This window comes from Cyprinus carpio, chromosome B2 (genome assembly GCF_018340385.1).
Source record: "Cyprinus carpio isolate SPL01 chromosome B2, ASM1834038v1, whole genome shotgun sequence".
Lineage (NCBI taxonomy): Eukaryota > Metazoa > Chordata > Actinopteri > Cypriniformes > Cyprinidae > Cyprinus > Cyprinus carpio.
Window position 1 is genome coordinate 6,212,106 of NC_056598.1, and position 25,393 is coordinate 6,237,498.

Genomic DNA, 25,393 nt, shown 5'->3' on the forward strand with positions numbered 1-25,393 from the left:
ATACAGCATTGATTTGTAACTGAAGAGATATTCACCTATTGTACAAAAATTCAGGGTGGGACTTGACAAGGGTGGCTCTCACAAAACATTTCAAGAAATTTCCAGGTTACGGTTCATATCTTCCTCCAAAAAAGGGGAAAAAAATACAAAACATATATTGCATAAAACTATGTAATTAGAACTCTTTTTTTGCATTGTGATGACAATTTTCACTCCTTTCTGCGCCGATAACCTTGTGAGCAGCATGCCAACATACAGAGCGCTACAGGTGTCCCGAGATTTTGAATCCTGACACAAGGACCTTTCCAAATCCCGCACCCTATCTCTTTCCCACTTCTTCTTCTGTCAGTTCTGACCTGTCCTATCCTAATAAAGCTGAAAATGCCAAAAATAAATCTTGAAAAAAAAAAAAGAAAACATTTTCACCCCAAAGTTTCATTATATTATTTAATTTCAATATTAAGTGCATCTGGTATTTTCTCTCTTTAATTATGTTTAATGAATTCTCATTACTGTAAAGATGTTATTTTTAAAATCAAAATAAATTATTTTAAGTAATTAAAGGCAGTACAACAAATGTTATTTTTTTCATGTTACAGTAATGAAACCATGGATTAGAGTGATGACAAAAAGGGCCATTTACATATATAAATCTTAAAGATAAAATATGTTATTTGGGTAAAATTAGCAATTTGTTTTAGAAATAATGCTGCAATGTAAATTGTAAAACATCTTAAGGCTCTTAATTGTAGACTGTTTTAATAATGTGCACTGCTTTCTGCGCAATAAACCAGAAACATGCATTACGAAAGTGAAAATTGTGATTTTAGGTTAACCGGAATTCAAAGGGGCAGCATGAGGCTGGAAAATGCATATGTAAATGAAATTACATAACTGCTGCAAGTCCAAGAACCTTACAACAAACCTTGACTATCGACCAAAATGACTAATCAAGCATCTTCAAGCAAAAAACAGTACAAAATGGTGCTAAGCTTTGTATAATATAACTGTACAGTCCTATTTGTATTGCATAATTTGGACAAACATAATGGACAATAATGGACAAACATACTTGTTATATTTTGCTACAATTCTCTGAAGGTGAAAGGGTTGCAAATGGTCTCTTCAGTAGTTAAAATTCAGTTGATAGGCCTAGTTATGTGAACATCTCCTTAACTCTATAATGAGAATGCAGACATCCCATGAGCCTTTTATCATTATTAGGATCTTTGCTCTTCACAGTCTGCTACAAAAAATCCTCCAGAGACACCTTTTCAATATCATTCTCTTGCACTGAGTCCACGTCTAAAGATCACTGTTCAGCGCTGCTGTTTTTTTCTCACTCCGCTCTGTTTTGAATTACTGCCGTTTTCTTGTTCCTTTTCATTCTATTCCAAACATTAAATCTTACATCTTACTCTCCTCTGGTTTTGCTCTTTTATTCTGCCGGTCCCTGCAGGTCTCTCTCTGTGGTGGCCTTTGAGTGGTTTTCCAGCATTCTCTGAGTGGAAGTCTGCACACAAACAAGACTCGCACTCGAGCCAAATACAAAAGAGTTTTTTGGCCAGACGGAGGAAATATTATGGAGCTTATAATATGACAAAACTAATTGAAATTGTATTGTGTAAATTTGAATTATTGACAAGTGTCATTTAACAAAACTGAATATTATGTGGTATTTAACATTTAACATGGAATTAGATTTTTTTTTTTCACTTTTAACACAATTTAACGCAACTGATTCAGAACCTAGAACTAGAGACAGCAGAACCTATTTATTATAATCAATAATGTCTACACTGAATGTGAAATTCCCAACAGCAAACGGATTCCCCGTTATTCCTGAAGTAGTCCAAGCTCTTTGTAATGGGCGTTTTGTTGCTTCAAGCAGTCGTGTCCATACAGTGTTGCACCACGCCGCATCCAGTGTAGGAGATATCACTGATTATAATCAATGGGCTCTACTGTCTTTTTTGCTTTCGTTCACGTCCTGTGTAGACACGGTGGCATGCTTATCCCTTTCAGACCAAATATACTTCAAAACAAACATCAGAGACCGCTTAGACAAATGTTTCACATTCTGAGAACCTAATATCTAAGTATATAAACCATAAATGTTTAAGAATCACTTAGGCTACCTCGGGCGATTAATGATCAGGTAGTAAATCTACTAATTGGCCAAAATGCTTCGTTTGACTTTTCTGAGATCATCTGCCCTTCCCTGTGGATTACCTAAGACCTACTTTCTGTACGATCTGAATTTTATTGAATTTAGAATATTGAATTTGATGTTCCGAAATTCCTCTTCATCTTGAAAACTTAAAGCTGTATTTTTTAAAAACTGGATATCTGCAAAAAAAAAAAAAATTGCTGTTTGAAAATACATGTCTCTAAAACTCTGCCTTAAAAAACATTCAGTTGTGTTAAATTTCGAATGTTTAATATTCAAGTAAAAAAAAAATCTAATTCAGAACTATGTTAAATGCCACATAATATTCAGTTTTGTTAAATGACACTTGTCAATAGTTCAGATTTACACAAAACAAATTCAGTTAGTTTTGTCATATTATAAGATCCATAGAAAAGCCCCTTGAGGTGGCCACAGACGGGGGCTACAGCTGTACACAGGCCGCGTGGGGTTGCGGTGTTATGGTGATAGTGAGTGAAAGGACGGATTTCAGTATCACCTGCAATACACTATTTGGTACAGTGTAGTATCATTAGACTTTATTTGTAAGCCTTCCTGTGGACCTGTTGGAAACAGCCATTCAGTGTTCTTGATATGAAGCCTTTAAATTTCACATTTAGCTGTGTTTGGAAATGTTTTGCTTTTCTAACGCAGCAGGAAATGTATCAAACACAGAAAGGCATTATGCTTTTGAGATGAAGAATCCTTCCTGCCTCCTCTGTCATGCAAAATCACATGCCAAAATGACACAGCTTTAAAATACATTTTAACGCTTTGCTCTTGACAAAAAGAGAACCCTCATTTCCACATACGCAACACGTATGGTGTGAAGCTGCATTTTTATTAATTATTCTGGCTGGTTTCCTGCCCTTTGGATTATAATCACACTAAAAAGAGGAAAATATGGAGAATTAAATAAAAAGAGGTTAATATGTTGGATCAACACTTGGCACACCTCAACTCTTTTTGTTTCTGTGCCAGTTTTTAGTGGAACAAGGTGTGGAGTTTTGGACCAGGATCAAGCATCCATGTATCCAAATAAATAAATAAAAATTTTGATTACTGCAGAAATTACTCTACAGTATGGTGCTTCAGGACCCAAAAATTAGCCAAAATTAATCATTAATTACTATGTTGAATTTTAAGGACATTTTTTGTTTATTTTTTGTATAATTTTTAATAAATTTGTATATTTTTGTATAAGTTTGTATAATAATAAATTGATAAACAAGAATGAGTCATATTCATTGCTCATGCATTTATTTGATCAAAAACACAGGAGTGTATGTGAAATATTATTACAATTTAAAATAACTTATTTATGTGCAGAAACATTTCATATTAATCTAAATTGTTAAAATGATTATGCCCCTTTTTAGGTTATTTATTTATTTATTTTTTGGTTTTTTGGTGATTAGATTTTACAGTGTTTATTTTTTATTTGAGTTTTGTGTCATTATAGTCTGTACTGTCACTTTTGATCAATTGAATGCATCCTTTCTGAATAAAATGTAATTCAAATAAAATGTCAATTTAGGAGTAATATATATATATATATATATATATATATAGATATATATATATATATATATATTAGCGCTGTCAAACGATTAATCGCAATTAATCGAATTCCAAAATGAAAGATTTTTTGTTTACATAATATATGTATATATGTAAATATGATATATAATATAATGTGTATATATATATATATATATATATATATATATAATGTATATATAATATACTATATAATATTTCCAAGTATATACATTTATATATATTATATTCTTGTAAGTTATTTGACGATACATAAAGGTATAATGTGTAAATTTTTATTTTTATTTTTTTTGCAAATATTCTAATAGGTTTTACATGACTTTTAACCTGAGAAAGTAGATTACTTTAGATATTATTCTGCTGCACAGTATGGTGCTTCGGGACCCAAAAATGGGCCAAGAGTAATAGTAATGAATTACTATGTTATATTTTAAGGACATTTTTGTTTATTTTTGTATGATAAACAACTATGGGTCACATTCAAAAGTAAAATCTGGGTCCTGAAGCAAAATCGCTGCCATACCTAATCTGCTGCTTATCACATTTATCACTTTTGACTCAATTTAAGCTCTCAGTCTCAGATTATTAATCATTTTAAATTGCAGAAAGACAGTTCAACACGACTCAATAAGCTGACAAATATGACTCATCTTCATGACACATGATCAAACAGCTGCGTTCGCCAATGTGCGATATGGAGACGGCAGGTCAAGAATCAAGAACTCATCACGATCCTCACACATACGCATGGCCTTGTCATGCATTAGAGGTGGATATATAGACAGCGTGCGGATGAATCCGTTTGATTTGACATGGGGAGGGGGTGCTGGTATAGGAGGAGGATAAAAGGGAAACTGGGGGATGGGATGGGATGGGATGGGATGGAGGAGCATCAAGGGAATCCGTTGGGGAGGAGGTCAGTGGTGTGTGTGCCAATAGTTGTTAGAACAAGATAAGGAAATCAGGATCAAGAATCTCTTTATCTAATTGCAACAGCAGAAAATCAAACAGGCTTATTTTTCATTCTGTTCTATTATACATAAGACAAAAAAAATACTTCTAGATCTACGACACCTAATTGTGTGCTGGGATCAATGAACAAAGTTGAAATAAATAACATTTCCCTATTATGACAGGCAGGATCCCACATGGACGTGTTGCACTGCTTGGATGCAATAACTTCAGACTGCATGACTGGCCTTTGTTGAGAAAAATTGAAGGAGCAGTCATAACAGTAAACTCAACAGGCGCATGATGCGGTGAAACATAAATTGCTTAAAAAAACAAGCACTCACTTTGACCTGTTTTAAGCCTGGAGCCTTTAAAAATAACCCGATGCAATGAGGCAAGACACACTTGACAAAACACTCTTAAAAGTATGTGAGAAAGTTATTGTACAAAACACACGTACATGGATTGGTCTTATACCGCAATTAACCGTCTAATGAGAGAACAATGCATGGAATGCTGGGAATGTCTGGCTGGATGAATTCCACAGTTTTTGTTTTTATAGTTTATGCTCCAAAAACAGTCAAATCATATGCAATACATTTAAAATCTGCAGGTATTCTTTCAGTTACTCTCCATTAATATGGATTAGTTGTCATATACATCTATGTATAAAAAAAAAAATTGGGGTCAGTAAGATTTTTATTGAGAAGGGACATATCAAATTGATGTTTTAAATGTTAAACGCTGATTTTTACTGAAAAATTTAGTGATAATAATATAAAATGCTCAGAGGACTAGAGTAATGATGCTGAAAATTCATCACATAAAATACATTTTAAAGTATATTCAAATAGAAAACTGTTACTTTAAATTGCAATAATACAATATTACTGTTTTATTGTATTTTTGATCAAATTAAAGCTAACAAATCTTACTGACCCCATAGGCATACTGGCACATACATGTTAGTTTTTATTTATTAAAGGTTTCTAATATGCACAAACAAAAAACAAAAAAAAAAACAATTATTCTATAAAGATTAATGGAGCAAAGAGAATTTTATTCTAGTTTTGATGCGTTTCGTCTTTGGTCATTTGTTACAAGTGCACAGCACAAACGTCAGTAAATAAAAAGTGAAAAGTTATTGTTTAAAAAAAAAAAAAATCTCATAAGTCATAAACCCAATAAATGCTGATGCATGTGGTCTGGTTTTTGTTTGCTCTTAATATCACTGCTGTTGCCCTCTCTGTGTCAGTGTGAGTGAACGCTACTCACAGCAGTTCTCCTCATCGCTGTTATCAGAGCAGTCATCATCATCATCGCATCTCCATATGGTGGGAATACATCTCTTATTGTTGCACTGAAACTGTCCGTCCTCGCACTCCGTGTCAGCGCCAGTTTCAGCACCTGCGAACGACAGCGAAGAGATTTACAGTCGCCCACGACACATATACACTACTGCACGATAAAACAGCACCGAACACACCGCGTGCTTTGAGCAGCAATTCTATAATCACACGCGCAATTCTATAAAGCCATGACAAAGAAAACACCCACAAATCTTTCTTTCTTTCAGTGCTACTACAGACGAAAATGTTTCTGATGATAGTGATGCTCATGAAACAATAAACGCGTATGCTGCCAAATCATCCTGCTTTAATGTTCTACTCGTGTTACAAACTAGCTTTTTCAATTTTTATTTTTTTTTATGCATGTGTGGGTTTATAGGCAGAAATGTGGAAACACACGGCTGCAGTGTGTCTGTAGGATCAGGAGTGTTTAGCATCCTTCACTCCGGGTAATTACATTTCAAAACCAGAATACAACAAACCTTTTGCGGAGTATAATTCCCAAACTAAAACATGAAAAAATAATAATTTCCCAGTTTCTGTCCACATTTCCGAAACGGGTTAGTGTTCGTCCACAAACAAAGCGCGTCCGGATGGCGTCGCTCCTTCAGTGAATCTCCAAAAGATTCACTGGCGATTTGAATCAGTGACGACATCAAACGTAAGCGGGTTTGAATACTAACTGCACTGAATATTTCAGATAGATATGAAAAATTATACTGAGTTATTACTTGGGTAGAAAAACAGTAAAACACACTAGCAAAACGCACTAGGTCACTTTGTGAAGCTTTATGTTATTTATATGATGATCTCATACTTTTTTTTCTATTTATTTATTTACTTATTTTTTATTATTATTTTCATTTTCTTATTTATTTTTTATATTATTATTTATATTATACTGTATATGTTCTATTTCTTTGTTGTAGTTTATATATGTTCAGTACCTCTATATGTTGGAAATCAATAAAAAATAAATAAATAAAAAATACATAAATAAAAAAATAACTGCACTGAAGGGTAGCATGCAACCAAACACCATTTACTAGAAAATGAGTCAAAACAATACAATAATTGTGGCATTATTAATATGGTAAGGAATTAAATACCATTTAAAACAAATTATCCATTATTAATTGTTTTACTTATTAATTTAGTTAATTTTATATGAATAAATATTATTATTTATTTTTCTGTGATATATTTATTAAAAATTTGGTGTACAGTTATGGTGTCCCTCAGAAATTGCTTATAAATTTCATAGCTATTTACAAAGAAAAGGCAATAGACACATTAAATTAGACTAAGTATATAGACTAAAAATAGTATTTTCTTGTAAAACATACTCCAATAACCTTTGCTTTTTATTAAAACTTGTGTGTAAATTTCATTGTATTCATTCATTTGATATGCTAAAGTGACTTACAATACAGTTAATTCAATTTCCCCGTGAATTTCCAAATGCACATATTGAAAATACATAGAGTGCATGGATAATTTAGCCTAATTGTGTGTAGTTTTATGATGAAATGCTGCAACACCTCCTGGGTGTTTGTTAAAAAATTTTTTTTTAAAAGTGTATCACTGTGGAGAAATATGGGAAGGCAGAAAAAGCATGAGATGATCAGTTTTGAAATTGCATTAATTATAATCCTTATTAAGATAATGGGGTTAGGTGACCTTGTAAAAGAGTTACAGTAATATAGTACTGCATCTGTGGCACTGTGCCAGCATGAACTATTCTGTCAGTCACAACTAGGCCAGAGCCATCCTGACAGGATAATCAGTCATTTTAATAGCAGTAAGATGGGACTGAAGCCCCTCCCCAAACTGCTTAACTATGTACACGTCTAATGACAACAAGGTATTCAAGAGGAAAAAATTACAGGGGCAAAGACCCTATTGTCATAAACTCGGGATATACACAGATTGTAAACAGGCAGCAGGTGGCTGCCAATCCGCCTTCAGGGATCCACTGAATTGTCACTGAAAGAAAATGTTTAGAACAAGTTTTAAAGAGTTTGAGCAGATGCTTTAAAGGAAATCACGCAAAAATAAACATTTTCTGAAAATCTACTCAACCTCAGGACATGCAAGATGTAGATGAGTCTGTTTCTTCCTCTGAACAGATTTGGGGAAATTTTGCATAACATCACTTGCTCATCAACGGATCATCAGCAGTGAATGGGTGCCGTCAGAATGAGAGTCCAAACAGCTGATAGAAACACCACAATAATCCACAAGTAATCCACACTACTCCAGTCCATCAATTACCGTCTATATATAGATCCATCATAAATCATTAAAACTTTGAACCAGCTCTCATTCTGATGATCTCTTGCTTATCTGCATTTATTTGATCAAAAAAACAGTAAAAACATTGTGAAATATTGTTCCATTTTGAATAAGTGTTTTCCATTTGTATGTATTTTTTAATGTAATAGATTCCTGTGATGCAAATAAATAATTACTTCAGTCTTGTGTGTCACATGATCCTTCAGAAATCATTCTAATATGCTGATTTGATGCTCACAAACTATTTCTTATTATCAGTTTTAAAACAGTGTTTGCTGCATAATGTCTTTAAATGGTGATCAAAGCCTTGGGGTTAGTACAATTAAAATAATAATAATACTTTAATTCATCAAGGATGCATTAGATTGATTAAAAGTTTCAGTAAAGACATTATATTAATTATATTACAAAAAAATGTATTTATAATAAATGCAGTTCTAAGAACTTTTATACGCATTAAAAAATCCTGAAGAAAGTGTATCAGGGTTTCCACAGAAATATTAAGCAGCAAAACTGTTTTCAACAGATAAGATTAGGATTATTCATTATTAATAATTGAGAACCAAATCAGCGTATCAGAATGATTTCTGAAGTACCATGTGACACTGAAGACTGGAGTAATGATGCTGGAAATACTTTACCATCACAGGACTACAATTTAAATGCATTTTAAAAAGAAAGAAAGAAAGAAAGAAAGAAAGAAAGAAAGAAAGAAGGAAAGAAAGAAAGAAAGAAAGAAAGAAAGAAAGAAAGAAAGAAAGAAAGAAAGAAAGAAAGAGAAAGGCAAAGCAGTTATTTTAAATTGCTGTGATATTTCACAATATTTGTTTTACTGTATTTGTTATCAAATAAATGCAGCCTTGGTGAGCATAAGAGTCTTTTTTTCAAAAACATTATAACGTTGTAATTATTCCGAACTTTCAGTTTCAGCTTCTTTATTTATGCACAACAATTCGTTATTAATTAAGGTTATTAACCCCCGAAAGGGTTACATGTCTAATTGTAATCCACATCAATCTTATTTATTCATAAAATTAAAGCTTTAATATAAAATTAGAATTTAAAAAAACTACAAGCTTTAAATTCAGTATGTTTAAAAAAAATCATTAATGTGTTTTAAAAATAATCATGTCAAAAGTTTTATTTACGTGTATAGTTACAACTTTGGGAATTTCCCGCTTTAGGGGAATTACGCTGTCTGGAATTTCCAGACATCCCTAACGAGTCAGGTCTGTTCTCACGCTTCTGGGGTAGATCACGTGAATCTTTTTTTTTTTTTTTTTTTTTCACAATTTTTTTTTTTTTTCATTAAATTGGCGGACAGACCCTGCACACACAATTTACTCAAATGTAACACATTTATTTGATATTTCAAACTATTCCTGATACTGATATATATTTGCGATGGCAAATATTCCAGCGGCAGAAAAAGCGGCGCGCAGCCCGAAGTGCGCCAGGTGTCGGAACCACGGTTTCATCGTGCAGTTAAAAGGCCATTCGGGAAAATGTCAGTTCAAGCAGTGTCTGTGCTGGAAGTGCTCTCTCATCAACGAGCGGACGAGAATCCTCGCGTCTCAACGGCGGATCAGAACCGAGCGTCCCGAGCAGACCGCTTTATCCAGCAGAAAAACGGTCTCCGCGGGTAACAGTACTTCTACTAACGGGGTAACGTTAAACAGTGAAACCGACATCAGCGCAACAAAGAAGAGTAACGTTACTATTGTTAAAGCGCCTGTTGATGATACAACGTACACGGAGCTCCGCGCGCCTGTAAGCACGTGCGGTGCCGTTAGCGCGGTTAACTGTGACCCGAAGACACCGGCGGGACCGAGCGCGCACAATTGCGCCGTTGGAGGTTTGTGCTTTTTTCATTAAATACAATTTTTAAACCTTGTTTTTTAACCAGTAATCCTTTACTTCCAATGGAAAAATTTTACTAGTAATCATATTAATATAACATACATGTTTTTGGAGGGACTCTTATTATAGCCTAATAAGTCATTATTAATTATACAAACATTATAAATGAACAGGGCTCAGTATAGTTTTTCATACATTCCATATACAATTGATTCAGAAAATCTAAATTTAACAAAAATAAAATGATTTAAGAGGTAATGACATTTCTAAAGCGTTTAAATGCATTTCGTAACATTGCTAAAAACAAATTTATAACCTTAATAATTATTTAATAATTATATTATTACCCTAATAAGCAATTTCTGCTTGAATAAACTTAATAATAATAAAACGTTTTTGTAACCAAATCAGGATTCGGGGGAGTAAAATGTCTTAAGTGTTTTATAAATTCAGTTTGAATAAATATGAGGTGACACAACTCTTACATATCTAAAATGGTATAACAAATGTCTTAATTATCATTAAGAGCTCTTGAATTTGTGAACATTGCGATACGGCCTAATTTGTTTATTAAACTTCAAATGGCGATGATGTAATTAATTACCCAAATTGTTGCGCACTCCACAGGCTCGGGGTTTCACAGCAGTTCACAATCACTAAATACCTTATGACAATGTTTGCGTCATACTTACTTTATTGTATTTATATAGCATGTTGTAGATGGTTGTTATAATCTATCTCCCTAATCTTAGAGATTCGCCGGTTCTTTTTTCGAAAAAGCCAAGTTGGGCTCAGTAATAAAGCATAAACATTTCAAAATAAGAGTCCCAGTGTATTTCGGGATTAAAAATGTGAATAAAACATACCTTTCTGGACATTATTATTAAACATTATTATTTTTAGTAAAACAATAAATTATATTTAAAACGTGGCAACAATAATTTTAATGAACAATAAACGGCATTTAATTAAATCAACGTAGTTAATCTCTCTCTGTGGCCAGTCACAGACAGGAAAGATTTAACACATTCAATAAATAGATTTTACTAATATCAGTACAATAATCTGTTTATTGTGTTTCTTGGAACACTAATTTGTACATGCTGATATATTAACACATCAATTTCAGTACATGTTGAATAAAACATGTATTGACTATTTTAAACTTTGTCATTTATCAAAAATGCTGTATATTCTGACCCGTTTAATTTCTCTGGCCATGCAAAATATTTTTCATTTGCATAAGATGAGTTCATTTAGAAGTGAACTCATGCAGCAACATTATTTTTGTTACGTGTTAAAACACATTTACACTGCAATAAATATATTAACAGTTATCTTTTAAACATTGTAAAATGTTACTGAATATTACTGTGTATATCCACAGATGCTCCACCTTTTCCTGGAGAGTACATAATTAAAGAGGCAGTTCCAGGGCAAATTTATCCATCAGAAATGTTTGCGATGCCTCTTCCCCTGTACCAGCATTACCCGGACAGATACATGTTCCCAGCCGTGCTGGTGACCCTGAGACCCCCTGCACCAGGAGCCTTCAGGGAACATGTTGGATTTGTTCCCTTGCCAGCAGGGGCGCTGTCCCATCCGCTGGAGACTCCTGAATGGCAAGTATGTTTAGCAGGCATGATTTTTCTGCAATGGCATCCATTCAAATTCCTACAAACTATTATGTTAGTAAGACAAAGACAGCATTGTCCATTGTAGTCAGTGTGTTAGCTTGTATAAAACTGGGTGAGCTAAGTCTTTGATACATAAACGATCAATGGTTCGGGGTCAGCAAAAATTTTTTTAAAAGAAATTATAATTTTTATTTAGCTAGGACTCATTAAATTGATCAAAAGTGACAATAAAGACATTTCTAATGTTAGAAAAGGTTTATTTTTCAAAGCTGTATTTATTTGATAAAAAATACAGAGATATTATTTCAATTTCTAATATTGTTTTATATATATATATATATACGTATATATACTTTCAAATATAATTTATTCTTGTGATGGGAAGCTGAATTTTCAGCATCATTTCTCCAATCTTCAGTGTCACATGATCCTTCAGAAGTCATTCTAATATTCTGATTTATTATCAGTGCTGGAAACAGTTGCTTCATTTTTGTTTGTTTGTTCGTTTTTTTTGGAAACCTACTTTTTTCTGTATTTTTTTATGAATAAAAAGAACCGCATTTACTTTAAATTAAAATCTTTTCTTGACGAACTTTTTTATCTAGTTTTTGATAAAATGATAAAAAGAACAGCGTTTATTTAAAGTTTTATTTTTTTTTAAAAAAAGAAAGAAAAAAAATTACTGACTCCAAACTTTTGAACTGTAGTGTATATTGTGACACAAGATTTCCATTTTGAATAAATGTTTATAAAATGTTTTTTTTTTTGTTTGTTTGTTTTATTATCCATAAAAGAATCCTGAAAAAAACAGGTTCCAAAAAACATGAAGCCAACATTGATTATAAATCAACATATTAGAATGATTTCTGAAGATCATGTGACACTGAAGACTGGAATAATGATGCTGAAAATTCAGCTTTCCATCACAGGAATAAATTATATTTAAGGTATATTAAAATAGAAACTGTTATTTTAAATTGCAAAAATATTTCACAAAATAACAAGGTTTTTCCTATATTTTTGATTAAATAAATACAGCCTTGATGAGCACAAGAGAGTCCATTAAAAAACATTAAAAATCTTACTGATCCCAAATTTTGAACAGTAGTATATATATATATATATATATAAAAATTTTGAACAGTAGTATATATATATATATATATATATAGATATATATACACACACACTCTTATTACTACTTTAATAAGAGTACTTTTATTTACACTAATTGAGGTAAAACAGGTTTTTGTAACATGTTTTTTAAATTCAGTTTGATCAAGTTTAAGGCCATAAAAGTCTAAAATATCTTAAATGGTACAATAATAATATTAATTAGCTTTTACTTTTTTTAATTCTTTATTTTTTGATCAAATAAAGCATTTTTGGTGAGCATAAGATACATCTTTCAAAAACATTAAAACAGCTTACTTAACCTAAACGTTTGAAACGTAGTGCAATCATTTATTTGCTCTTTCTCATTGTTACACTTTTAAATAACTTTTTATCTCTTCATCCAAACTTCAAAAACTGTCACGACTGTTGGGCTGCTCTCACTTTTAAGAAAAATGGAGAAAGAGAAAATATGTCTAGTTCTTGTTCTCTTTATCTTGTGGAGTCGACTTGCAGTATATGAACGCTTGAAACACCAAAGCTAGTTTAACTTCTTTGATGTTCTTTTTCTAATCACTTCATTTTCCATAATCTGCACAGACAGCAGTCCTGCGATATCAGGCTACGGCCGACAGTATTGCAGCTGAGTAACTCATTAGATTTTTCCGAGGTTATCAAAACCTTCGGGAACAGTGTAAATCAACAGGAAGATCAAGTTAATCAATGTTCCTTCAAAGTTTAGCTCTGTCCCAGACTTTCTAAGGCAATAACTTTTCTGGGTTATTTACGCTGAGTCATATCCGGGGCTGAGAGATGAACCTTCCCATCATTCACAGAGTCACATGGAGCGAGAGCAAGGAAGATCTGAGCTTCCTCCTCAATTCGCAAGAATCTCAGGTATTAAATATTGAAACCATACATTATTGATTAATTTGATAAAATTAGGGGAAATTACCAGGTTTTGGTGGGTCTTCAAAATTCACCCTTACACAAATTAAGGCCTTAAAATCATTAAGACATGACATTAAATGTTACGTGCACTGCAAAAAATTAACATCTTCCTCGGTATTTGTCTTCTTTTGTGATATCCTTAAATCAAGATGCATTCACTTGTGAAGCAAAATGAAGAATGAAGTCTAATTTTCTGAGAAATTCAACATGAAGTGAGTTTATGCTAAATACAAGAGCAAATATCTGTCAGTGTGGAATGAAAACATTATTTTCATTTTCATTGATTTTTCTGAGCATGTTTTGTTCTTGTTTTATCATATACTCTCTTCATTTTGATCAATTTCTCAGAAAACAAGACTAAGATATCGCAGTATGTAATTTTACTTCTCATTGTATCTTGAAACATTTGTGTTGGAAAACATGACAAAACTGAGAAAGGACAGTTAAGTTTTTACCTTTTTTTGGTCAAATGATTTAAATAGTAATTGAGATCCGCTGAAAGTTGTATTTTTAAACTTTTGCTCATAAAACTCATTTTCTGCTTCCTAGACATTTACATTTATAGAATATATTGACATATTGTATTCTGATTTCAATTTTTTTTTTTTTGTCAGGACTAATTTTTTTGCTGCCACAGTGACTGAAATAGGTTTTTTCTTTTTTTTACATTTTCATGTTGTTCATTGTTTTCTTAATACAGAAAGTCAAGTTAGTGGTATCCAGCAAGCAGATGCTGTACCTGCTGACAGTCTTTCCTCGAGGAACGCAGATGAGACCAGATGAGATCTTCAGTTTTCATGTCGACTGACCTCACATCTTTTGTACATAGACATTCATCGTTTCCTTTTCAAAAACAGGAGTTATTCTTTTTCAATTTCCAATAGCATCTTCAATGCATGTTCATTACTGTGACAATGTTGTATTCATGACTTTCAGTAGACACAGCTGAAATCATTGCTGTCTTTGTTCCAGTTAAAGGCAACAGTTTTAAATTGCTTTTTACACTACAATCAGTTTATTACTGAATCGATTATGGTATCAGTCTTCATTTGTTGTCGCATTTGACAGGTTAGAAAGTTGAATGCCTGTTGTTTGTACTGTTTTCGAGGCACTAGTGAAATTCAAGATGTTATTTTCCTAAATCTGGATAAGTGTTTTTGAATAAACAGTTCAAATTCTGAAGATTTAGTCTTATTTATTTTGTGAAGCTTAACTGAAGCAGCTCTCGACTCTTAAATCAGTATTTTCTATTATTATTATTTTCCCCTGTGTAACTCGGGCCCGGTGTGATCCTGTTTGTAAAGAGACATTAAGATTCCCAGGATGAACATCTCACTTCATTTGCTTATCTGAACCCAGACGGCACAGGAACAACACTGTCAGGACCAGTGGGCAGATAAACTAATTAGTCTCATGAATATTAATGTGCTCCTCTGGCTCAGAGCAGCGCTGAATGCAAAACTCCGATCCGATGTCTGCCAAACTCAAGTTTGTGTACAAAATGTAAGCAGATAAAGCAGTATGTTTATTCCCATAGCAAATACAAACATCACTGTGAAAAGAGATTTGATTTGCTGACTGATTTAGTACAAGACTGTGTGCTTTCTGAACCCAAACAAGTAGGGGGAAACTAGCTTTACAGTCTGTCTCTACATTTAAAAATAGATATAGATACAAATCTATGGATTTTTTTATTTCAATGAAATAACTTTTAAACGGAAGAGAACTATGGTGAGATCAGCACCCTGAATGGTTTTATTGATGGTGTTAACATTGGACTGCTTAATACAAACACAAAAATAAAATATTTTGAAAAACACAAAGGTGTTTGTCAAAAAAAGAACAAAGCCACAACATCAATCAAGTAATAGGAAATAGAGATTTAAAAAAGTCTTTTTAATGGCACAATTAATTTGAGTGAGAGGTACAAATGGGAAGATACAGCTCATTTACGTGCCTTCATTTTCCTCCGTGTCTCTTTCCCTGGCCGTTTCTATAAAAAAAAATTACCAAAAAAAGAGAAAGAGATGGATTAAACCGTGCAAGGGAGGTCTTTAGAATATTAGAATATAACAGTACTGATTTAAAGGGATAGTTCACCCAAAAATGAAAATGTGATGTTTATCTGCTTACCCCCAGGACATCCAAGATGTAGGTGCCTTGTTTCTTCAGTAGAACACAAACCAAGATTTTCAAACCGTTGCAGTCTGTCACTCTTATAATGTAAGTGGATGGGAATCATGGCTAAAACATACAATAAAACAAAAAAAAAAACATACACAAGCAAAACCAAATTAAAGCCTGCGGCTCGTGACGATACATTGATGAGTAAAGACACAAAACGATCGGTCTGTGCAAGAAACTGAACAGTATTTATATTATTTTTACATCTGATTCACACAATGTCCGAACTGTAAGAACTCTCCTGAGCCTCCTCTTGTGTGCGTTCTCAGCAGCAGGCGGCCAGGCGAGAGACGTCTTCTTCTTGCTTTATGACAGATTGCAGTCTTATAAGTGCATTACTGCCACCTATCTCTCAAGTGGACCATTGACACTCCTAATTGAGATTGTAGATAGAATGTCAATGGTCCACTTGAGAGATAGATGGCGGTAATGCACTTATAAGTCTGTGATCCAACATAAAGCAAGAAGAAGCCTCACACACCTGGGCGCCAGGAACTCCCTCAGGAGAGTTCTAACAGTTCTGAAATTGCATGAATCAGAGGTAAAAAACTATATAAATACTGTTCAGTTTCTTGCACAGACCGATCGTTTTGTGTCTTTACTCATCAATGTATCGTCACGAGCCGCAGGGTTTAATTTGGATTTGTTTTGTGTATGTTTTTTTTTTAGCTTTATTGTATGTTTTAGCCGTGATTTCCATCCACTTACATTATAAGACTGAAAGACTGCAACGGTTTGTGTTAAAAATCTTGGTTTGTGTTCTACTGAAGAAACAAAGTCACCTACATCTTGGATGCCCTGGGGGTGAGCAGATAAACATCACATTTTCATTTTTGGGTGAACTATCGCTTTAAAAAATAAAATAAAACACTTACATTCGTCTTGCCTCCTTTGCCGAAATGTTTGCCACCTTTCCCATGAGCCATTTTGGCCTTGAATCCTGAAACGTCGTCATGGCTGTCTTTGGTGTTCCATTTGCTGCCCTTCTTCTTTCCCCCAAAGCCAAACTTCTTATCCTTGTATTTCTTCTTAGAATTTGGACTAAAAACATGACATATGTTAAAATATTCTCTAAAATATATTATTTTGTGTCACACAAAAGTAAGAAAGAAACAACGGAAGGAGCAACATGAGAGTGAGTAAACAATTTTCATTTTTGAGTGAAATATCTCTTTAAAGAGGTCATATGATGCAATTAAGTTTTCCTTTCTCTTTGGAGTGTTACAAGCTGTTTGTGAATAGATAAGATCCCTAAAGTTGCAAAGACTAAAGTCTCAAACCCAAAGAGATATTCTTTATAAAAGTTAACTTTTGTCCATGCCCTCCTAAAACACCTTGTTTAAACAGGCCCCCACATGTCTATGTCACCATGTGGGAAGATTTGAATAACGCTGCCCACGTTCACGCAAAGAAAGAAGGCATAACTTTGATTCTCACTGATTCATTTTGTGGAGATGCTGTGTGTTTCGTTGTGAAAGCAAATCTACTTTGTTTGGCCTTCCAAAAGAGGACACAACTAGAAATCAGTGGTTAAGGTGCATTTACAACACTGTTCCAGAACAGTTCAACCAAATTATTCAGATATTTGATACAGATACAGTGTGATGTGCATTTTACGGAAGACTGTTTCCTGAACCTTGAAAAGTAGCCTACAATGTGTCTACACAAAGGCTGTTTCTATAAAGTGGGGCAATTCCAACTTTGCAAGGATAGTCTGGCACTTCTGACTCACAGTCTGTAAGTATGTTTTTATAATTAAAGGATTTGCCACTGATGATTCAAATGTGAGTTTTGAGCAGTGTAGAGTAACGCTTGGTGTTTATCGTTTCTCTGATCACAACATGGTTTTATGTTTATGCGGTGCTATACGCAATGCGTTAAAAGACGTTTTAAGTCATTGTAATTATGTCCCCACTGGATGCAACAAATGCCTCGTTTGTAATGGGTTTTATTGTTTTTGTCTTGGCGCTCCCGGGAGATGGCATCACAGTATGTTAAGGGGAATAACATTTCTGTCACATGCTTGAGGAATTCAGCCAATCACAACACACTGGATAGCTGGCTAATCAGAGCACACCTCGCTTTTCAGACCGATGAGCTTTGTAAAAATCGACTCGTTTCAGAAGGCGGGGCATAGAGGAGCAACAATAATGTACAGTATGTGGAAAATAATGTGTTTTTTGAACCTTAAACCGCATAAACACATTTCATTACACCAAATACACAAAATAATGTTCTTTTTAGCAACATCATATGACCCCTTTAAAGTAATTAAACAGTCAAGATAATTCTTTCAAAAAATAATACATTAAAGCTTTCTATGACGGCAATACTTTTTGCATGTACATCTATCTGATCATTGATCATATAATCAGCTTGCAAATTCGATTAGTATACAGTGTGTGTGTAATGTGATTATAGTAATGATCGCAACTTTCTCACACATTTGATCAACAGACACACTGTGCACTCTGCAATTCTCTTGTTAATGTTACTGATGTTTCAGCAAACAGTTTTCTTCATACAGATTAACCACATTATCTTTCAGTTTAACAGAATTAAAAGAGACAACATTTATAAAATGCAATACAAGCATGTATACAGCCCTATTCACTTAAACACAATTAGACACAAACAGCATTTAACTAAATATTTCCCCATAAAATAAGACGACCTAAAATCAGGGAATCTGGAAAATGTTATGGCACTTCCTGTTGAAAAATAACTATCTAATTTGAAAACAGCTGAAGTAATGTAAAGCTACTGAAAATATATAGAGTCATTGCTTACCCTTTTTTGTTTATTTGCTTTTTTGCTGCTGATCCTTTCGGTCTCTGATCTTGATCTCCTTCCAAGAAGTCCAATTTATCTGTCATTCCTGTGGGACATGAGGACGAGTGAAAATGTGCTCCACCAATGAGGAATCTAAAACTTTACCTGGATAATACTGGTAAATAAACGAAAACATGATGTACACGTGTGAGAATGTACCTTTCTGATACTTCTTTACAGCTGACAGCATTGCTTTCTTCTGTTTCTGCCTGTTCTGAATGACCTGTGTTTGAACCTGTAGAGCCAGAGATTTAAAACCAGGTCTGTCAACAGCCCCAAACATCACTCCGGGACAATCTGGCAGCTGGTTTAAAACTGACCTTTTTGCCATATTTCCTCTGTTCTCTGAGCTTCTTGGCCTTTTCTGACTTCTCCATTGCAGCTTGCTTCAGAAGAAGCTTCTTCCTAATCTGGTAAAATAAAAAAAGGGGGAAATTATGATTTTTTTAATTGACAGACAGTGGAACTGAAATCATCTAATGAACATAATGACAAAGTGGAACACTAACTATTTTTTTTTTTTTTTACTTTTTTTATTAATGCACATTTTTATTTCTCTTCTGCTCACCGAGGCTGCATTTATTTGAAAGTATCAACAGTAATGTAGTAAAATTTCATTTCAATTTAATAACTGTTTTCTATATATATATATATATTTATTATACATTTTCAGCATCATTACTCCAGTCTTCAGCGTCACATGATCCTTCAGAAATCATTCTAATCTGCTGATTTGCTGCTCAAGAAACATTTCTGAAGATTATCAATGTTGAAAACTGCTTAATATTTTTGTGAAATCTATCAGTTTTCTCAGTATTCTCTGAGGAATAGAGAGAACAGCATTTTTTGTAATCTTATGCATTTACTATCAACCTTGATTAATTTAATGAATAAACAAAACAAAAATGTTTTCATTTCTTTCAAAAAATAAATAAAATCCATATTACTGACTCCAAACTTTTGACTTTTTGGTAGCATATATTATTTCTCATGTCCTTGGAGGTTACTGGCACTCCTACTTCCACTGTTTACTGGACAATGTGCTTTGCCTGGTGGTCATGTCATCTTCTCACCTTCTGCATGTGCTGATCAGTCTTGGCCATCTCTGCAAAGTAATCCTCGGGTCTCTTGGTAGGAATCTTGAACTTGTGCAGCTTTGGCAGCGCTGCTAAAACAGTTGCTTGGGCCTGCCGGTAACTGTAACATATGAAACATAGAAAAAGTTTCCAAAATTTATAGATAGTGTAAAATTACACCAATTTTTTTACACCAAAATTTACTCCAAACTCACTTCACAACATCAGTCGAGCATTTGAAATATCTTGCTGTTGTGATCTTATGTGGAATTATATCACAGAATGAGGCAGAACATATATTATTTGATTGTATCCTGTACTGTAATAAAGGCTATGTTGATTAGCACTGCATTATAAATAGAATTTATTCTAAAGAAAACGACTGAGACCAAATACTCCAGGAACCGTTTGGACAACCCTGCCTTTGTCTATATTAGGGACTTCCTCATAAGTTATCTGTGACCCTGGAGCACAAAAGCAGTCTCAAGCAGCACAGGGATATTTGTAGCAATAGCCAAAAAAAACATTGTATGGGTCAAAATTATCAATTTTTCTTTTATGCCAAAAATCATTAGGACATTAAGATCATGTTCCATGAAGATACTTTGTAAATTTCCTAATTTAAATATATAAAAACATACTTTTTGATTAGTAATATGCATATTTGCGATGCAATTTTCTCAATATGTTTTATTTTTCTGCACGCTCAGATTCCAGATTTTCAAATAGTTGTCTCTCAGCCAAATATTGTCCTGTCCTAACAAACCACACATCAATGGAAAGCTTATTTAAATCTCAATGTCAAAAATTGACTGGTTTTGAGGTCCAGAGTCACATATTACTTATGTATTTGTCATATTTAGACTTTCTGAGCAAGGATGCCCTTCAACTTCCAATATAAATTAAACATAAATCACATGTGTTTATAGCGCACCCTAATGCTCACAGCACCCTATTCTGTGTAAAAATAATACTTCTCTCTAAAGAAATTTTAAGTAAACATATGAGAAGCCATACTTTTTTTTTCTTCAAACAAGCACACTTTTGTAAAAGGTTTTTTTTTTTTATCTCCTCAGTGGATGCATAAGATATCTGTGTTTCTTACTAAAGGCATGGACTCTGTTTATTTTGCATACCTCTTGTCAAAAATTAAGAAACTACTGTCAAAGATGTGAATCATAACAATATTTTATTCTAACTCCTTTAATAAACCTCATAATACAATAATAATTTGTTATTAGTCATATTGATATACATGCACTTGTGCAGCCCTACAAAATGTATTTAAAATTAGTTATTTTAATAATTTCCGCCTTCATCAATTAATCATGCCACGCTAAAACAAGGTATAATATCAGACACAAGTAAACACCGTAAGTCAAGCAGCATCCTTGTTGTACAAACTTACAAGTACATCTCCCTCTGAAAGTCATCCTCTGCACTGACGTCTTCTCCTTCAGGCTGCTGCGCTCTGCCCTCCGCCTTCGCAACAATATCAGCAGCTGGATAATTAGTGAGGTCCAGCCTTTCAGCCCACGGCAGGTTCTTCTTAAACTCAGCGAGACATTTCTTAAGACCCTCCTGAATGATATAGAGTCAAATCAATAAATTGATATATTACGACTAACTCTATAAACCATACAGTATCAGATCTGATATGAATTTCTAAGGCCTCTAAATTAGTAACAATATCAAATCTGTTCTACACAATCTTCTGCATGCATCGTCATCTAATTGATTCATACTTTTTAAAAAGTAAACGTAAAAAATGACTTTTATCTTGTTAGAAATAATGACTGACTAAAGCATTTTAGGTCTACTTGATTATCCATACATAATTTCTTAGAAAAAAAAACAGGTTAAAATTAAGTATCAAATATTTCAGCATCTACACAAAGATTAATCCCCCCCCTCTTTGAGTATTTTACATATCACACCATATGGGCTATAAAACGCTGGAGCATCGTATATGAATATAAAACACATACACAACATTTTGTCTAAAGATTAAAACAAAAAATGCTCCTTTATAAATGTCAGATGTCAGACTTCACAGGTTAAAATTCGACACAGAACGTACCACATTGTTGACGGCCTTCGTTGGCTCGAGCTGAGGAACATTCAGTCCAGGTTTGAGCAAACCCTTGGCGAAGGCTTCTTGCAGCTGATCAGAGACAAACGTGTTATGCAGACGTACTCTTTTGGATCTCTTACCTACTCGTTCACTCATGTATCATGACAAGTTGCTGTAATATAAAACGGCAGGCCTACTGCTTGAACAAAACACATGAAGTGCACTATATTCTCACCTCGCCGTCGGATAATTCGTCGTCGTCTTCCTCGGACTCAAACCCCATCTGGGGATCCTCAACTATTTCTACCATTGTAAACGAATACAGAACGGGGATTAGAAAAATAAATACAGTAACAGAAGTTTTCACAACATCCACTAGCTTCACGTGTGGACAGCACTGTTTCTCACGAGTGTGCGTAACATTAAAGCCCTGAAGGAAACAGAGAACGGCAAAAGAATGGTTCCGCTACCGGAGGACGGTGTTTCATTCTTCGGGTTTATAATCTATCATTTTATTTTAAAAAAATAAAATAAAAAAATAAAAACGTTTAAACCCAAGAGTTATAAATACACCCCTCCGTGTTAACACGTCTGTGTTCAGGTAAAATATGTCAGGGAATCTGCAGCCTACAGCAAAACCACCATATAAACAAATAACTGAAAACTCTTTTATTAATTTAATTTATAGCATGACATTATAATGTGTAAAATGTGTGGAGGTGTCAGCACTTTATAAATCCCCATAAAATAAAGTAATCTTGACAGTTAGCCTACTTCCTGAATATGCACAGCATTAATAATGATATAAAACTAATATATCGTCAGCGAGCCATGGTTCTACAAATGAATTGGTTCTGTGCATGTTCATATCATGCATGCATTTGTTACATGTTAAGCTATTCAGGATTCTTAATGATGGAAACTGATTCTTATCCTGTGGAACATTATAGTATTACAGCTTTATGTGTCAAATGAACCTGCTGATTCATCAGAATTTGCTATTAGTCCTGTCCATAACAAAATTTTGAAACTAAGCATGTTTCCTAAAAATGACTGAAATGAAGTTTTGGACTTGCACATGAGATATAATCATATTAGCCCATTTTCACAGAATTTAAAACACATATAGCTACTGTACATTATCACACAATGTACTGTACATCCTTTTTGTGTCTTGAGAGGCCATTCAGGCTTGATATTATTAACCACTGAAATTTTATTGGTTGCTGGCAGCCGTTTTTGTTGTTTTGTACAATTGACTGTACAACTCATTCATTGATTTAATTTTCCTGTTGCAGGGTTATGACAGGATTTAGTTGTAATGCCAATGGTCAGGTTTGGAAGCATATTTAAATTGTCCTGTTGTCTGAGGGTCAAAAAGTGTGGATAGGAGCGTACAGGCCAGAGCAATGGTTCTCAAACTGGGGTTCATGAACAAAATACTGAAAGGTCCTTTAATTATAGTGCACTCTTAAATAACATTCAACTAAGCATGTGTTTCACATGCAAAATGTATAAGCATGTGCCCCCTCACATGTCCAAAAAAATGGTAGTGCCATATTTTGCAATAAAAAAAGCACCTCTGTTTGCTTACATGCATCAGTTGGAGTGTAAACACTAAACAGATGTTGTGGCAGGTGTGACGTCCACTTCATTATGGATTAAAAGAGAGGAATAAAATATAAGGTAAGGTGGCAAATAGGTAAATAAATGTAGAATTGCACTGTCTGTTTGCGCTCGTGCATCTATCGGAGTGTAAACAAGTGAGAGATGTTGAGGCAGGCGCAACGCTTATGTGCCACAGGATGCATGCTCCATTATGGAATAAAAGAGAGGGAAAAAATTTAAGGTAAGATTGCAAATAGGTAGGCTAATAAGAGTAGAAGGAGAGGAGGGTTGCATTGTCTCTTTGGACATGTGCATCAATTGTGTGTCCGGTAGCAGCGAAAGATCTTTAGGCAGGTGGTTAATGCGTACCGGTGTGGCTCTGGCTGGTATATTGTGTAAGGAGCCAGACAAAAAGATAAAAAAATAAAATAAAAGAATAGAAGGAGGCCCGGGCTGCATTGTCTATTTGTTAGCGCACATCTATCGCACTTACTACTTACTGTAAAGACTTTGAGGCCCTTTGCAACAATGTACATTTGTGTTCTCAGCACTCACTGGCGTAACAAACAATAGACACAGACTGCCCACAGAGAGCAATTTAAGACTCAGACTTTCTCTGATACAGCCAAACAGCAGTTATGAAATTCATATCAAGCACACCCATCTCATTAAATGGTACTTGTTTTACAGATATATATAATAGGAATGGAGTAGGAAATGAGCAAATCTGTTGGGCAAACAGCTGCAAGTCCAGACCTCTTCTGCTCTTCATTGTTTAAGTCCAGATCCTTAAGCCTGCACAGTTAAAAAAAAGTGACGGTGTACCTCTATATGGCATTACTTTTGTCTTGTTAAACAAGACAAGAGGTCAGTATTGTTAAACAGTGCATGTGGTTTAGGTTTTGGACTAAAAAGTTGGGTTACCGTGTCAGTTTGAAGTTGTCACATGACCCTTTTGCCACATTTTCCATTGTGGATCGCTCAGTGGCACGTAGTTAAAGAGTGTCAAGCATTGAAAGAAACACAGAACACCAGTATCAGAGATACAGTGATTTTCTGATGTAGTAAAATGAAACACATGATTATTTTATTGTAATAAAAATTTGGGTTGCTAAACATTACCGTGTTAATTTACTGTTGACACATGACACATATTGACCTCTGTGGCGGCTCAAACAGTGCATGTAAACAACACAATTAATAAAAGTCCTACCTTAGACATATGAAGACCTGTGCTGTCTTTAAAGCTCCATTTAAATGTTAAAAAGCAGCTGAATATAGAATCTAGTAGCTATTCAAATGCAAACATTCCTCATTTCTATTAAACACATGCTATCTGATCACTTTAACATTAGTTAAACAGAGAAAAAACGAAAAATCAAGAGGTTTTCTTTTTTATTTGCACCACACCAGTGGAAATCACGGCAGTTTATTACTTTCCGAGAAAATTTCATAAAAATATCCAGGCTGAATGTTAGGATCCAAGCACAAGAGGGCAGCAGAGCATCACTCCGTTCTTTACGGAACACTGAAGACCACTGACCTGTAAATATTCAAAATTACATTTTGTTTGGCCATTTCACCGGCTTATAACTTCGCAAAGCTCTGTATTAGGGATTTTAGGATGATGTCTGTCAAGTTTCTTGTGTCCTACTTTGTATGGGCTTTGTTTTTATCCATTCAATCATTCACTATAGCTCTATATCTTTCCAAAT

At 34.0% G+C, this 25,393-nt stretch overlaps 3 protein-coding genes and 1 long non-coding RNA gene across 4 annotated transcripts in view; 2 read left to right on the forward strand and 2 right to left on the reverse strand.

Moving 5' to 3' along the window:
• The window catches only part of LOC122136157 (low-density lipoprotein receptor-related protein 8-like), a 54,859-nt gene extending 48,172 nt beyond the window's left edge, over nt 1-6,687 (reverse strand). The window contains exons 1-2 of the mRNA XM_042717860.1: nt 6,531-6,687; nt 5,975-6,106 (exon numbers count right to left, since the gene is read on the reverse strand). Of these exons, the coding sequence (XP_042573794.1) occupies nt 5,975-6,106; nt 6,531-6,597 (199 nt within the window). The 5' untranslated portion in view covers nt 6,598-6,687. The remainder of the gene's footprint in view (nt 1-5,974; nt 6,107-6,530) is intronic.
• Nucleotides 6,688-9,647: 2,960 nt separating this feature from the next.
• Nucleotides 9,648-12,052, forward strand: LOC109071436 (doublesex- and mab-3-related transcription factor B1-like). Its single transcript, XM_042719301.1, has 2 exons — nt 9,648-10,198; nt 11,591-12,052. The coding sequence occupies exons 1-2, from the start codon at nt 9,748-9,750 to the stop codon at nt 11,923-11,925; spliced, it is 786 nt and encodes a 261-aa protein (XP_042575235.1). The 5' UTR covers nt 9,648-9,747; the 3' UTR covers nt 11,926-12,052.
• A 1,696-nt stretch (nt 12,053-13,748) lies between these two features.
• On the forward strand, nt 13,749-15,086 carry LOC122136158. The gene is made up of 2 exons (XR_006153962.1): nt 13,749-13,850; nt 14,605-15,086. It is a non-coding gene; the product is annotated as an uncharacterized LOC122136158 (long non-coding RNA).
• A 686-nt stretch (nt 15,087-15,772) lies between these two features.
• On the reverse strand, nt 15,773-22,545 carry ebna1bp2 (EBNA1 binding protein 2). Its single transcript, XM_042717861.1, has 9 exons — nt 22,306-22,545; nt 22,077-22,160; nt 21,405-21,577; nt 19,994-20,117; nt 19,241-19,330; nt 19,080-19,155; nt 18,879-18,966; nt 16,964-17,129; nt 15,773-15,897 (listed from the first exon to the last, which is right to left on the reverse strand). The coding sequence occupies exons 1-9, from the start codon at nt 22,378-22,380 to the stop codon at nt 15,850-15,852; spliced, it is 924 nt and encodes a 307-aa protein (XP_042573795.1). The 5' UTR covers nt 22,381-22,545; the 3' UTR covers nt 15,773-15,849.
• Nucleotides 22,546-25,393: the final 2,848 nt, after the last annotated feature.

Excerpts from the sequence above, each read along its gene's own strand:
- ebna1bp2 (XM_042717861.1), bottom strand. The coding sequence starts at position 22,380 with ATGGTAGAAATAGTTGAGGATCCCCAGATGGGGTTTGAGTCCGAGGAA. Across the intron at positions 18,967-19,079 it reads TGTAAAGAAGTATCAGAAAG|GAATGACAGATAAATTGGAC; the intron begins GTACATTCTCAC and ends CATGTCCCACAG. Across the intron at positions 17,130-18,878 it reads AAGCAAATAAACAAAAAAGG|TCCAAATTCTAAGAAGAAAT; the intron begins GTAAGCAATGAC and ends TCATGTTTTTAG.
- LOC109071436 (XM_042719301.1), top strand. The coding sequence starts at position 9,748 with ATGGCAAATATTCCAGCGGCAGAAAAAGCGGCGCGCAGCCCGAAGTGC. Across the intron at positions 10,199-11,590 it reads GCACAATTGCGCCGTTGGAG|ATGCTCCACCTTTTCCTGGA; the intron begins GTTTGTGCTTTT and ends GTATATCCACAG.